The sequence below is a fragment of the Equus caballus genome, chromosome 19 (genome assembly GCF_041296265.1).
Source record: "Equus caballus isolate H_3958 breed thoroughbred chromosome 19, TB-T2T, whole genome shotgun sequence".
NCBI classification, from domain to species: domain Eukaryota; kingdom Metazoa; phylum Chordata; class Mammalia; order Perissodactyla; family Equidae; genus Equus; species Equus caballus.
In genome coordinates, this window is record NC_091702.1 from 67393543 (window position 1) to 67407732 (window position 14190).

A 14190-nucleotide genomic window follows, 5' to 3' on the forward strand; every position below is an offset into this window, starting at 1 on the left:
TTTTGGTCAAATTAAAAGATCAATAGATACTGCTACCTTATATATCAGGCTTTGAGGGATTATTTTCCTTAGAACTGTACTTCTTTGTTGCAGAAATTAGTGAAAATATCATTGATACATTAATACAGTGCATTTCTACAAAGCAAACATGGTAAGAGCATACCACGTTTCATTCATGATATTAAACTGCACGCATGCTGGAGTAAGTGAACACAGCGAAGTTTCAAAAAAATCTCACAGAAAATGAAATAAAACGGAACTAAATGGCAGATTTGCCTCTTTTAAAATAATGTATAAAGTTAGAAAAAGAGAAGAGAAGAAAAACATCTTGAATAGTTTTACTGACGTTTTTCATTGAAGTTGACTGTCAAATGAGTCAATGGTAAGGGTTTTGTTAAAAAAAATAACAGAATATAGTATAATTTTACAAAACTATAAGATAGCTGAAGAGAGACTTTGAGGCTGAGCTCCTTGAAACAAGAACCAAATAGATCAGTGGACTGAACTGGTTTTGGGGCATTCAGAAACGCTGAAACTATTCATGAGTTAAGTTGAGATCATATAATTTGCACGTGATGGTTTGGTCCTCAAGTCTTAGCCTTTTATTCCTGCTCACATTTTTCCCAAGTATCATTTAGAAAAAGGTTTATAGAGTACTTATATATCTGCAGAGAAACCTATATTGTTCATTTTTAAGTGTGATCAGATCATTCCATAACATTTGCTGTGAGAAAAACAACGTCATTTCATAACCCCTGGCTCTTCACCATCACTGACTCATAAAGTGGCTGCACCATTGGCCTGTACAGAACTCCACTCAAAGGAGATAGTTCCTGAAGCATCAAAAATGCCTCAGGCAGAGGCCGATTCCTGGGGAAGGTAGTCATGACGTGGACTGTGAGCATGATGTGAAGACAGAGCCGCAGTACAGCGGAAGGAAGACAGCAGTCCAGTTTAAGAATGTCTCTTTTTTTTTTTTTCACTAGGCGCTCAAATAAAGCGAATGCTTCTCAATTAAATAATGATGTAAAATTGGGAAAATGAGAATTGACAGCAGAAAATTAGGAAAACAAAAACAGAATTACTCTAATAACATTAAAAACAATAAGTACATAGGAAAGAGTATGCAAACTTACAGTTGTTGTATAAGCGGCTTCTGGATCGTCTTCCAGCACCCGGGAGAGACCAAAATCAGAGACTTTGCATACTAAGTTGCTGTTGACCAATATATTCCTAGCTGCCAGGTCGCGATGAACGTAACCCATATCAGAAAGGTACTTCATTCCTGACGCGATGCCTCGGAGCATACCGACCAACTGGATGACTGTGAAGTGGCCATCGTGTTTCTGAAAGAGAATCACAGTTGCTTACATTGATTTTCTTTAATGCACCGTGCATGTGTGCGTGTGTGCATGTGTGCGCGTGCATGTGTGCATGTGTGCGCGCGCATGCACACAGGTATAGTATTAAACAAAACTCTTGAATTTATTTTGTGGGGTCCAATGAATGTAAGTGTCAAGTTTGCTGGCCATTGACTATGTTCATAATGGAACGCAAGAATTTGTTTGACATTTAAAGAAAAGGGAAATATGGCTGGAAGTCATGAAGGAGAACAAACAAAGGATAGAAGGGAACCAACCAAATCAACTTCTAGAAAAAACGACTTCAAAACTTTAAGAAAGGGGGAACTTAAGTCAAATAAGGTAATAGCAATGACGACCAAGAAAACAGAATTCCCTTTCCAAAGCTGTGAGCCCTGGACCCGCCGTGCAGGTGGGCAGAAGGGCAGGGAACCCAGGACCTGAGGAAAGGTGTGGTCACTGGAGATGCGGCGGAAATGATGGCTCAGGAGAAAGGAAAACTTATTGCATAAAAGAGAAGCAAGTTTAGGAAAGCTACAGGGGAAAGAAAACTCACATGAAACAGAAAGTAACTAGATTTTCCCATTCCTTCATTGTACAGAGCAAACAGAAAGGCAGTTGTTGGAAATGACTGGAAACAGGACTATTTTAGCTCCCCGCTGGGAAGATTAAGTGAAGCTATGGGAATAAGAAGCCAGGCAGAGCACTGGTATGTAGTCATCAGCCCCTGGACTACTTAGTCCTCTCACCTGGATTGAAAAGTGTTTTTTTTTTTAAGGTATCCTTTTTTTTTGGTGAAGAAGATTGGCCCTGAGCTAACATCTGTTGCCAATCTTCCTCTTTTTTTTACTCCCCAAAGCCCTAGTACATAGCTGTGTATCCTAGCTGCAGTACAAGTTCTTCTATTCTTCTACGTGGGATGCCACCACAGCATGGCTTGATGAGTGGTGTGTAGGTCCATGCCCGGGATCCAAACAAGCGAATCCTGGGCCACTGAAGTGGAGTGTGTGAACTTAACCACTACACAACCAGGCCGGCCCCTGTTTTTTTTTTAAAAAGGAAAAAAAATCCAATTGTCCTCCAGGCAAGATATGTGCACCAATAAGACTGGATAAAAATAGTACCCCAGAAATTAGAGAAAATGAAAATAAAAATATTTTCAGTTTGGAAAATAACAATATCGTTGTATTTAGTTATTTGGAAATTGCTGTCTTTAAAGGAGTTACAGAGAAAAGGGGAAGGTTCTCAAGTTGGTTGTACACATCAAGTAACATTTATTTACGATTGACATTAAAAATGAATATCTAGGACGAGACTACAGGCTGTATTATCTTATACAGTGTGGCAGAGGCATAAATAAGAGCATCTTAAAAATTTGCCAAGTTAAAGCAGTTTTCAGGGATATCTGATTTAGAACTAGAGAGTAGTTTAACACAGGGATGACCTGCCCATATCACGGTGACACAGTCTCCCATTTGATGATGATCCATTGGTCAGTTAAATGAAAAAGCTTATGCTACAAATGGAATAAACTTTGTCTTAGTCTATCAGCTTATCTCCATGATTGCTCTCTGATAATATCTCTCAACTCAGGTGCAGAGTAAGGAAAAGAATGCGCTCTTAAAATGAAACATCCCACAGCAGGAGCGTCCATTTAGGCAGGTTCTTCTGTATAATTAATGTATAAAAGCTAACCCAGCAAAGAAAATCTTTGGTGTTATTAGCTCTGTATGTTTCCAATCCATCTTCTTAGACAGTGCACTATTACGTGAAAGGTGCCTCTTCCATCATGTACGCTGCCAACCTCTCCTCTATCGGGAACCTGGAAACCTTTGAGTAGAACGGAAAGCACAGACTCTTTTGTCCTAGAAAACATTACACTAAATTTAAAGAGGTAGTTCTTTTACCCATTAGAAAATGAAGTTGCCTCGCGTCACAGTTCTTGTCAATGCAGAATTTCTGAATAGTAGGAAATGTTAATGGACCATCTGGAAACTAAGGAGTGCCTCAGTTTCCTTATCTGTACAATGAGGATAGAAAAATCTGACTCAGAGTTGTAGTGGGAGTCACACACCAAACAAACAGCACAGTTCCTGACTTATTATAATAATTCAGTTAAGAGACGCTTAGTGACGGGACATGTTCTGAGAAACGGGTTGTTAGGTGATTTTGTTGTCATGTAAACATCATAGAATGTACCCACACAAACCTAGATGGCATAGCCTTCTGTACACTGAGGCTACGTGGTACCAAATCTAATGAGACCACCGTCATACACATGGTCCATCGTTGACCGAAATGTTGTTATGTGGTACATGACTATAGTTATTATTTAATAAAACCTTGTTATTATAATTATATACAGTTTTTATAATTTTATCATGAATCAGAAAATTCTCTCACTTTCCTGAAAAATCAATTGGTAACATAAACTCCTACATCATAAAGAGAAACAGTTGCTTAACACCAAGTTGAAATTTAATTTCCTATCTATTCTGAGGGTGGCACGAAGCACCAAGTTATTTCTTTTTTAAAAAGAGAACTTTTTCTTCTTTAGAGTAGTTTTAGGTTCACAGCAAAATTAAGAGGAAGGTACAGGGATTTCCCATATAGCCTCTGCGCCTACCATGCGTGGCCTCTCCCCTACTGTCAACAGCCCCCCAGAGTAGTACATTTGTTACCATCAATGAACCTACATGGACACATCATAATCACCCAAAGTCCACAGTTTACAGTAGGTTCACTGTTGGTGTTGTACATGCTGTGGGTTTAGACAAATGTATAAGGACACGTACCCACCATTATAGTGTCATACAGAGGATTTTCACTGCCCGAAAAATTCTCTGTGTTCCACCTATTCATCCCCCTCCCCAACCACTGATCTTTTTCCTGTCTCCATAGTTTTGTCTTTTGTAGAACGTCGTATAGTTGGAATCATACAGTATGTAGCCTTCAGATTGGCTTCTTTAACTTAATAATATGCATTTAAGCTTCTTCCATGATTTTTCGTGGCTTTATAGCTCATTTCTTTCTAGTGCTGAATCATATTCCATTGTCTGGCTGTACCACAGTTTATTTATCTATTCACCTAAAGGACATCTTGGTTGCGTCCATGTCTTGCAATTATAAATAAAGTTGCTATAAACATCTGTGCTTATAGCGTGTTTATAGGAGTTTACAGCTGTCGGCTTTTATGTGGACCTAAGTTTTCACCTCCTTTGGGTAAATAGCAAGGAAGGTGACAGCTGAATTTTATGGTAAAATTATCTTAAGCTTTGTGAGAAACTGCCAAACTATCTTTCAAAGTTGCTGTACCATTCTGCATTCTCACCAGCAATGAATGAGAGTTCCTGTTGCTCCACATCCTCGTCAGCGTTTGGTGTTGTCAATGTTACTACTTTCAGCCATTTTAATAGGTGCACAATGGTATCTCATTGTCTTAATTTATATTTCCCTGATGACATATGATGTGGAGCATCTTTTCATGTGCTTATTTTCCATCTTCTTTTGTGAAGTGTCTGTTAAGGTCTTTTTTTCTTTAGGAAGATTATCCCTGAGCTAACATCCACTGCCAATCCTCCTCTTTTTTTGCTGAGGAAGACTGGTCCTGAGCTAACATTTGTGCCCATCTTCCTCTACTTTATATGTAGGACGCCTGCCACAGCATGGCTTGATAAGCAGTGCATAGGTCTGCACCCAGGATCTGAATTGGCCAACCCCAGGCTGCCGAAGTGGAATGTGTGAACTCAACCACTGCACCTCAGGGCTGGCCCCTCTTTGGCCCATTTTTTAATTAATTAATTTTATTTTATTTTTTATTTTTTGAGGAAGATCAGCCCTGAGCTAACTACTGCCAATCCTCCTGTTTTTGCTGAGGAAGACTGGCCCTGAGCTAATATCCATGCCCATCTTCCTCTACTTTATACATGGGATGCCTACCACAGCATGGCTTTTTGCCAAGCAGTGCCATGTCCCCACCCGGGATCTGAACCTGTGAACCCTGGGCCGCCAAGAAGCAGAACGTGCAAACTTAACCACTGCACCACCAGGCCGGCCCCATGGCCCATTTTTTAAGTGGGTTGTTTTCTTACTGTTGAATTCTAAGAGTTCTTTGTATATTTTGGATAAGAGTGTTTTACCAGATGTGTCTTTTGCAAATATTTTCTCCTACTCTGTGGTTTGTCTTCTCATTCTCTTGACACTGTCTTTTGTAGAGCAGAAGTTTTTAGTTTTAATAAGTCCAGCTTATCAATTATTTCTCTCATGGATTGTGCCTTTGTTATTGTATCTAAAAAGTCATTGCTGTACAGTATTTGGTCTTTTGTGACTGTCTTCTTTCACTTAGTATAATGGTTTCAAGGTTCATTTGCGTTGTAGCACGTGTCAGTATTTTATTATTTTTACTGATGACTAATATTCTACTCATTTTGTTTATCCATCCTTCAGTTGACAGACATTACAGTTACTTCCACTTTTTGGCTATCATGCGTGATATTTTTTTTTGGTTATATATTTACCTTTTATTTGGAGAGAACATTTAAGTTCTACTCTCTTAACAAATTTCAACTATACAATACAGTGTTATCAACCATAGTCACCATGTTATACATTAGATACACAGAACTTATTCATCTTATAACTGAAAGTTTGTACCTTTTTACCAGCCTCTCCCTATCTCTCCCCTCCCTTGCAACTACTTTTCTACTCTGTTTCTATGACTTTGACTTTTCTTTTAGACTCCACATGTAACTGATACCGTGCAGTGTCTGTCCTCTGATTTATTTCACTTAGCATAATGCCCTCCAGGTTTATCCATGTTGTGGCAAATGGCAGGGTTTCCTTCTTTTTTAAGGATGAATAATATTCCATTATATATATGCTGCATTTTCTTAATCCATTCATGCACTGACAGACACTTAGGTTGTCCACTGTTGTAAACATGGGAGTAAAGATATCTCTTCTAGATAATGATTTAGTTTCCTCTGGCTATATACCCAGAAGTGGGACTGTTGGATCATATGGTAGTTCTATTTTTAATTTCCTGAGGAACCTACATAGTGTTTTCCATAGTGGCTGTATCAGTACACCCTCCCACCAACAGTGCGTAAGAGTTTCCTATTCTCCACATCCTTGCCAGCATTTTACTCACCTGTTTGAGAATAGCCATCCTTATTCATGTCAGGTGATATCTCACTGTGGTTTTGATTTTCATTTCTCTGACAACTAGTGGTGTCTAGTATCTTTTCATCTATCTGTTGGACATCTGTTATGTCTTCAGGTGTTCTCCCCTTTTTGTTGTTGGCTGAGGAAGATTCACCATGAACTAACATTAGTTGCCAATGTTCCTCATTTTTGCTTAGGAAGATTAGCTGTGAGCTAACGTCAGTTGCCAATCTTCCTCTTTTTCTATGTGAGCTTCTGCCACAGCACGGCTGCTGACAGATGAGGGTGTAGGTCCATGCCCGGGAACCAAAGCTGGGCCACTGAAGCCTAGTGCGCTGAACTTAACCACCACCCCACTGGGACAGGCCCGGGAACCAAAGCCGGGCCACTGAAGCCTAGTGCGCTGAACTTAACCACTACCCAACTGGGACAGGCCCGGGAACCAAAGCCGGGCCACTGACGCCTAGTGCGCTGAACTTAACCACTACCCCACTGGGACAGGCCCGGGAACCAAAGCCGGGCCACTGAAGCCTAGTGCGCTGAACTTAACCACTACCCCACTGGGACAGGCCCCTTTGCCCATTTTTTAATTGGGTTATTTGTTTTTTTGGTATTGAGTTATATGAGTTCTTTGTATATTTTGGATATTAACCCTTTATCAAATATGTGGTTTGCAAGTGTTTTCTCCCAATCCATAGGTTGCCTCTTCATTTTGTTGATGGTTTACTTTGCTGTGCAGAAGCTTTTCAGTTTGACGTAGTCCCACTTGTTTATTTTTGCTTTTGTTGCCTTTGCTTTTAGTGTCAGACCCAAAAAATCACTGCCAGGACCAATGTCAAGGGGCTTATCCCCTATGTTTTCTCACAGGAATTTTAGAGTCAGGTCTTATGGTCAAGTTTTTAATACATTTTGGGTTAATTTTTGTGTATGGTGTAAGATAGGTGTCCAGGATCATTCTTTTGCATGTTACTGTCCAGTTTTCCTAGCATAATTTATTGAAGAGACTATCCTTTTCCCTTTGTATATTCTTGGCCTTTTTATAAATTGACTATATACGTGTGGGTTTATTTCTGTGTTCTTTATTCTGTTCCGTTCATCTATGTGTTTATTTTTATGCCAATACCGTACTGTTTTGATCACTATAGCTTTGCAATATACTATGAAATCAGGAAGTGTGATGCCTGCAGCTTTGTTCTTTTCTCTCAAGATTGCTTTGGCTATTTGGGGCCTCTTGTGGTTCCATACAAATTTTAGGATTGCTTTTTCTATTCCTGTGAAAAATGCCTTTGGAATTTTGATAGGGATTGCATTGAATCTGTAGATTGCTTTGGGCAGTGTGGACATTTTAATGGCATTATTTCTTCCAATCCATGAGCACAGAAGATCTTTTCATTATTTGTATCCTCTTCAATTTTTTTCATCAATGTCTTCTAGTTTTCAGTGTACAGATCTTTCACTATCCTGGGTAAATTTGTTACTAAGTATTTTATTTTATTTTTTGATAAAATTACAAATGGTATTGCTGTCTTCGTTTCTTTTTCTGACAGTTCATTGTTAGGGTATAGAAATGCAACTGTTTTTGTATATTGATTTTGTATGCTGCAACTTTGCTGAATTCATGTATTAGTTCTAATAGTTTTTTGGTGGTGTCTTTAGGGTTTTCTACATATAATATCATGTTATCCAGAAATAGAGATAGTTTTACTTGTTCCTTTCTGCTTTGGATGCCTTTTATTTATTTTTCTTGCCTAATTCCCATGGCTAGAACTTCCAATACTATGCTGAATAAAAGTGACAAGAGTGGGAATTCTTTTCTTATTCTTAATCTTAGAGAAAAAATTTTCAGATTTTCACTGTTTAGTATGATGTTAGCTGTGGGCTTGTCATATATGGCCTTTATCATGTTGAGGTACATTTATTCTATACCCATTTTGTAGAGAGTTTTTATCATAAATGCATATTGAATTTTGTCAAATCCTTTTTCTGCATCTATTGAGATGATCGTATGATTCTTACTCTGCATTTTATTAATGTGATGTATCACATTGATTGATTTGTGGATGTAGAACCGACCTCGCATTCCTGGAATAACTTCCACTTGATCATCTTGCATGATCCTTTTATTGTACTGTGGAATTTGGTTTGTTAATATTCTTGGAGGGACTTTTGCATCTATGCTTATCAGGGATATTGGTCTGTAGTTTTCTTTTCTTATAGTGTCCTTTTCTGGCTTTGTTATCAGGGTAATGCTGGCCTTGTAAAATGAGTTTGGGAGTGTTCCCTCCTCCTCTATTTCATACAAGTTATTTTTAAATGATTTTAACTTTTCTTGTTACCAACATTTGAAGAGATTTGAATTAATTCCTTCATATCAGCAACATAGCAATCCAGGTTCTAATAATGATAAGTGGCATCATTTAAAAATGAGATTTTGTTCTTTGAAAAGAATATAAACCACTTTCTCCATGTTCTTCATGGCACTACACAATGTAGTACACTTATTCTTATTCACATGGCGAAGGCCTTTTCAGGAGTCCTTGAGATCAAAGCTTTTTTTATAGGAGCCAGCCCTATGGCCAAGTGATTAAGTTCACTCACTCCACTTTGGCAGCCCAGCATTTGCTGGTTTGGATCCTGAGCATGGACCTACGCACCCCTCATTAAGCCATGCTGTGGTGGCATCCCATATAGAAGAGTCAGAATGACTTACAACTAGGATGTACAATTATATGCTGGGGCTTTAGGCAGAAAAAAATAGCAATAAGACATGCACTTGCCTTTTTCCATTATGTTGACATGTGGACTAATGGTTCAAAATTCCGCAGGGTGAAACTGCAGAAGCCTTAGTACAAATCAAGGTAATAGCATCAAAACAAACTGTACTAGTATTTTCACATTCTTCTCTGTGACATGAACTCAAAAAGAAAAAAGGATAGTTTCATGTAAGAATGTACGTGGTGAAGCAGTAAAATGTTAATTTCGTTAGATGTTAATCATTGACGAAACACTCTCAGGATCAACATCTGTGGGGGATAGAAAAAAGGATTGGCCAGCAGGAAAAATTAAAGTGTAGATTCACAACAAAGGCCTTCGCATATCCCACGGAATGTTCTGGATCTGAGATAACTCTTCAGAGTTGGTCCAAAGTGAGAAGGGGCCGGGTCCTTGAACTCCCACATCAGTCAATCATTGGATGCATGCTGCCCCTCTAAAGGTGTCATGGTCTTGCGTGAGATGGCTTACTCCAGCCAAGGACATTTCCCAGAGAGGGACTCAGCTAAGAAATACCAGCTTCCAAAACTCCAGAAGCCACAGGAGTAAGGGAGTTGATCCTGAGAATTCTCCCCAGTTAAGTCCCTTCACGCACATCTCTTTTCAAGAATCTGTTTCCCAGGGAGCCTAATCTGTGATAATCTCTATAACTATCTATCCATCAGCTACCTATCTGCTGTGTATAAAATGTGGGCTTGATGAAAAAGAAGTTCCAGAAATAGTTCTGTATTCTTTTGGGAACTCATACCTCAATTGTTGCCACATTATTCTAGGGGAAAAGATAACTAACATTCCTTAACCATTACAAACCAGTCACAAGTGGAAGCTCTTTACAGGTATCATCTCATTTAATCCTTGCAACTACTCTGTGACACAAGTGTGGTATTATCTCCATCTTATAGATGGTCAAACTGAAGGGCACAGATTTAACAACCCAGCAAATGGTGGAGGCAGGGTTGGGATCCAGGCTCTTTAACTCCAGAGGCTGTACTCTTACTAAGTGGAGCTGTCTGAAAAAGAGTTGGTTCAAATTTTGCCATAATGATCCAGTCTGGGCTAGTTCGGGCAGCGTAATTTGGCTTAATACAGCCAGGTACAGAAGAGCTCTGAGACCGTAAAACCAAAACCAAACAAACAAGAACCCTCCAGACAAACCAACAAATGAGGATCTATTTATCTATGTCTGGTTGAGAGGAACTGCCCTATTTATTCACACATGAGGTATGGCACAAATATATTTCTCTATAAATGATGCAACTCTCTCCTTCAAATAAAACCTACATCTCTTTTACTAGTCCTAGTCAACATAGCCTCCTCAATGTGGTTGAGGATACACTGGTTTTCTTAAAATGGTGGCCGGCTAATAAACAGTGACGATTAAATCACCTTTGACAGTATCTTGTAGTGCACTGGTTCCTATTGCTCTGTTACTCCTGTTTCTTGTATAATAAACACTGTTTTCTTTTCTTAGTAGCACACGGGTTTTCTCCTTTTCATGTAGCACCTCTATCGCGGCATCCGCGATCCTGCCATACTTGTGTCAGCACTCGATAAATATTAACTCAAATTGAATTGTTTATGAGGGGAGGAGAAAAATGTGAGAGCACTGAGATTTAATATCTTTGGGCTTCCTACTAGAGATTAATCAAACAGAAACTACGAATTTTTTTTATGACATATGGTTTTTTCTCAGGAAGGCAGATTCAAATAAAAGAGAGCGAGTGTGGCATATTTACACACTGAATCTTAGAGCTTAGTAGCTAGAATTCAGTTTGTCTTCATTCTTCTTTTCTGTCTCAACCTGACTGCTGAGAAGCATGCAGCTTAGCCTCTCAATGACAGGGAGGGTGAGGTGACTGGAAGGAGGCTTCCGAAAGCTACACACAATGCTGTCTGCTCTGAGCGCCAACAGCCCCTCTCTCAGACCCCAGAGCACATCCACTGGATGGGCAGTCACTGGCCCGGCACGCTGTCTCCATGCTAACACACTCTCTTGACGATGGTTCTCAAGGCCCTGCCTTCTGGGTTGTACCCCACGGATGCTTTATGCCTCTTACTTTAAGCTGTCTGTTCGTCTGAGGTTGAGCTCAGGTACTGAGCCTGTGCTTAGGACAAATGTAGGATTTGAGTGCTAGGCTGTCCTGAACTCAGCACATTATTGTCTAACATTTTTTTTAAGTAAATACATTCAAATTCTATGAAAACACAAACATCACCCTGTTACTTATTTGCTTAAAGCCCTTCAATGACAGAATACAGTGCAGTGTTCAACACAAAGCCGTGACCCTTGCTTCTACCTCTGTCTCACATCCTTATTCTGATTCAATTTTTTGACGTTTAATTTATCCCTACAACATGTTATTTTACATCTAATGTGCTTTGCTTATGCAGTTTCCTCTTCTAGGAATGCCCTTCTAGCTTTTTGTCACCTGAGTTTTTCATGAAAAGGATCATCTCTTCTAGGAGGTCCTCACTGAATCCCCAAGTTCATTCTTCCAAACAATACTCATTGAGCATCTACTATAGGCCAGTCATTGCTCTAATTGCTGGAGTCAAAGTGGGAAGCACAAGAGAAAGGTGCCTGCTCCAGTTGTACCTACATTTAATTAGAGACAGAGAGACAGAAAATAAACAGGTAAAAAATAAATGAGATACTTTTAAATAACAAGGAAGCATAACATAAATAAAATGGAGTGATGTGAAAGAGAGTGACATGACAGAGCCTGTGAACAGTTTCCAGCACATGCGAATGGCTTGAGTCAGGAATGAGTTTGTCACGCCTGAGGAATGAAAGCCAGAGAGGCTGTAGCTTGCTGAGTGAGAGGGAGACCGGAGAGGCAGGCAGAGGCAAAATCAGGTAGGGCCTTGTACACCATGGGGAAGAGTTTGAAATCCATTCTGAAAGTAATGAGAAGTTAGGGAAGTATTTTAACCGAGGAGTGATATTCTCTGACGTGTGCATAGAGAATGGAAGTGGAGAGACTGGGGGCTATTAGAGTAACACGGGAGAGAGAAACTGGTGGCTTGAGTCAGGTTTGAGATCTATTTTAGAGGCATAGCCAGCATGACCTGCAATAGATTGAGAGGAGGGGGGACTGGCCGGGAAAGTGGAGGAAAAAAGTTGGACCGAGTTTCTCTCTTTCTTGCTTTAAAAGCATCCTGTCTACACTAACACTGGCTAAAACGATAGGTGAATGTGTCTTCTCTTCTGCTGGCTTGACCATGGTCTCACTAGGGCCATGAGCATACCTTACCTTGATTATCTTTGCAATCTCAGGGCTTGGCACTGTGCCTGGCACACAGTAGATATTCAACAGATATTCGCTGGATTGAACTTAGCTGTGTTTCTCTGTTTTCCTCTTAATGGAGTGAAGTGCTTCAAGCTTTTAGTCAGTAGTAGCATATTTTCTTGAAGTAGTTTTCATGGAAAGTTAGATTTATGATAAGAGATTCTCCGAGAAAATCATGAGTAAATGAGAAGTATGAATGACATCATGCAAAAATTAATTTATAATAAATGATTTAAATCTAGAACTCGATGTAGCCTATTTAAATGCCATCAGAAAAGAATGTCTCACCAGCAAAAGGAATCTAGGGATCCCTTCTCCATACATCCCACCACAACCATTACTGGCCCACGATATAAACCAGTGTTCTCACACGTTCTTGTTGGAGAAGGTGCAGCCCTCCTTTGTGTGGAGTAAATAGTTATAGTGATGCGGCGCTCTGAGAATGTTGAACACGTGTGATAAACAATACCACAGCCGAAGACGATAAGCCGCTGCTCTTGGGTAGAATTAATAAAAATTGCACATCGTCATTTAACAAACCTTTACAAAGAATCCAATTCACTATGCAGTTTCAGGTTTACCTAAAATAAATAATATCAACTTCCTTCCAAAGATTCTTCACAAATCTGGTGCAAGGAACACTATTGCATAAGGACAGTTTATGCTTCAAAATGAAGTAATGAGATTTTGGTTCGTATGTATGTCAAAAGACTTTTTTGGTTCACTAGCCATGAGTCATAAGAAATGGCACCAGCCTTTCCAAACAGAATGACAAAAATAGAAGGGTTAGCTGAAGCCTTGTAAAATGATTGCTTCTGAAATGCTGACTTGGGCTATAAGATGGCGATGTAGGAAACGCAGCTTACTAAGCGGTTTACAGGAGATGGAGGTGTATGGCGGTGGAAACTTTGTAAGCCTCTTGTTCCCCTACTTCGGGGTTGCTGAAGGCCGTCCTGAGAAAGCTGGATGTGGTCAGAAATGCGATGGTTTCATAAGGGACAAAAGACGAGAATCTATGAAGAGTCACGACAACAGGGAAGAGCTGATCTCTGGGTTCCTGATTGTCCCTCGGTCCAAAAATATTCTCACCCATACTTTTGGCATGTTTTCACCTCTTTTTGTTTTGCTACCTGAAATTTCACTACTAAAATTCTATTTAGGCCAAATTCATAGAATCAAAGGGTGGAACGGTGGTTTCTAGGGGCTGGGGGAAGGGGATTTGGGGAGTTACTAATCCGCTTGTTTCAGTTAAGCAAGATGAACAAGCTCCAGAGATCTGCTGTGCAGCACTGTACCTACGTCAACAGTAACGTGCTGTACATTTAAAAATTTGTCAGGAGAGTAGATTTTAAGTTGTGTTATTACCACAATAAAATAAAAATTTAAAAATTCTATTTGGGTTTACAAATTCATATAAAAATGCAAAATCAACTGGAGGAATTAAAATAGTATTTGAGAATCACATACTAGCATGAATTAGCCTAAGCCCATATCCAGCTAGAGTCTGTGGCAATGAGAGAATGAGAACTTAGACTATGGTGGGGTGAGGTCCACCCCATTCTAGGAGGTGGAGAAAGGCCTAGCCTGGGGATAAGCGGGGCTGG

At 39.7% G+C, this 14190-nt stretch overlaps 1 protein-coding gene across 11 annotated transcripts in view; it reads right to left on the reverse strand.

The window, feature by feature from the left end:
* Positions 1-14190, reverse strand: part of EPHA6 (EPH receptor A6) — a 780034-nt gene that overhangs the window by 97203 nt on the left and 668641 nt on the right. For all 11 annotated transcript variants that reach the window (XM_023623975.2, XM_023623979.2, XM_023623977.2 and 8 more), the window contains one exon: positions 1137-1346. In XM_023623975.2, coding sequence (XP_023479743.1) covers positions 1137-1346 — 210 coding nt within the window. The remainder of the gene's footprint in view (positions 1-1136; positions 1347-14190) is intronic.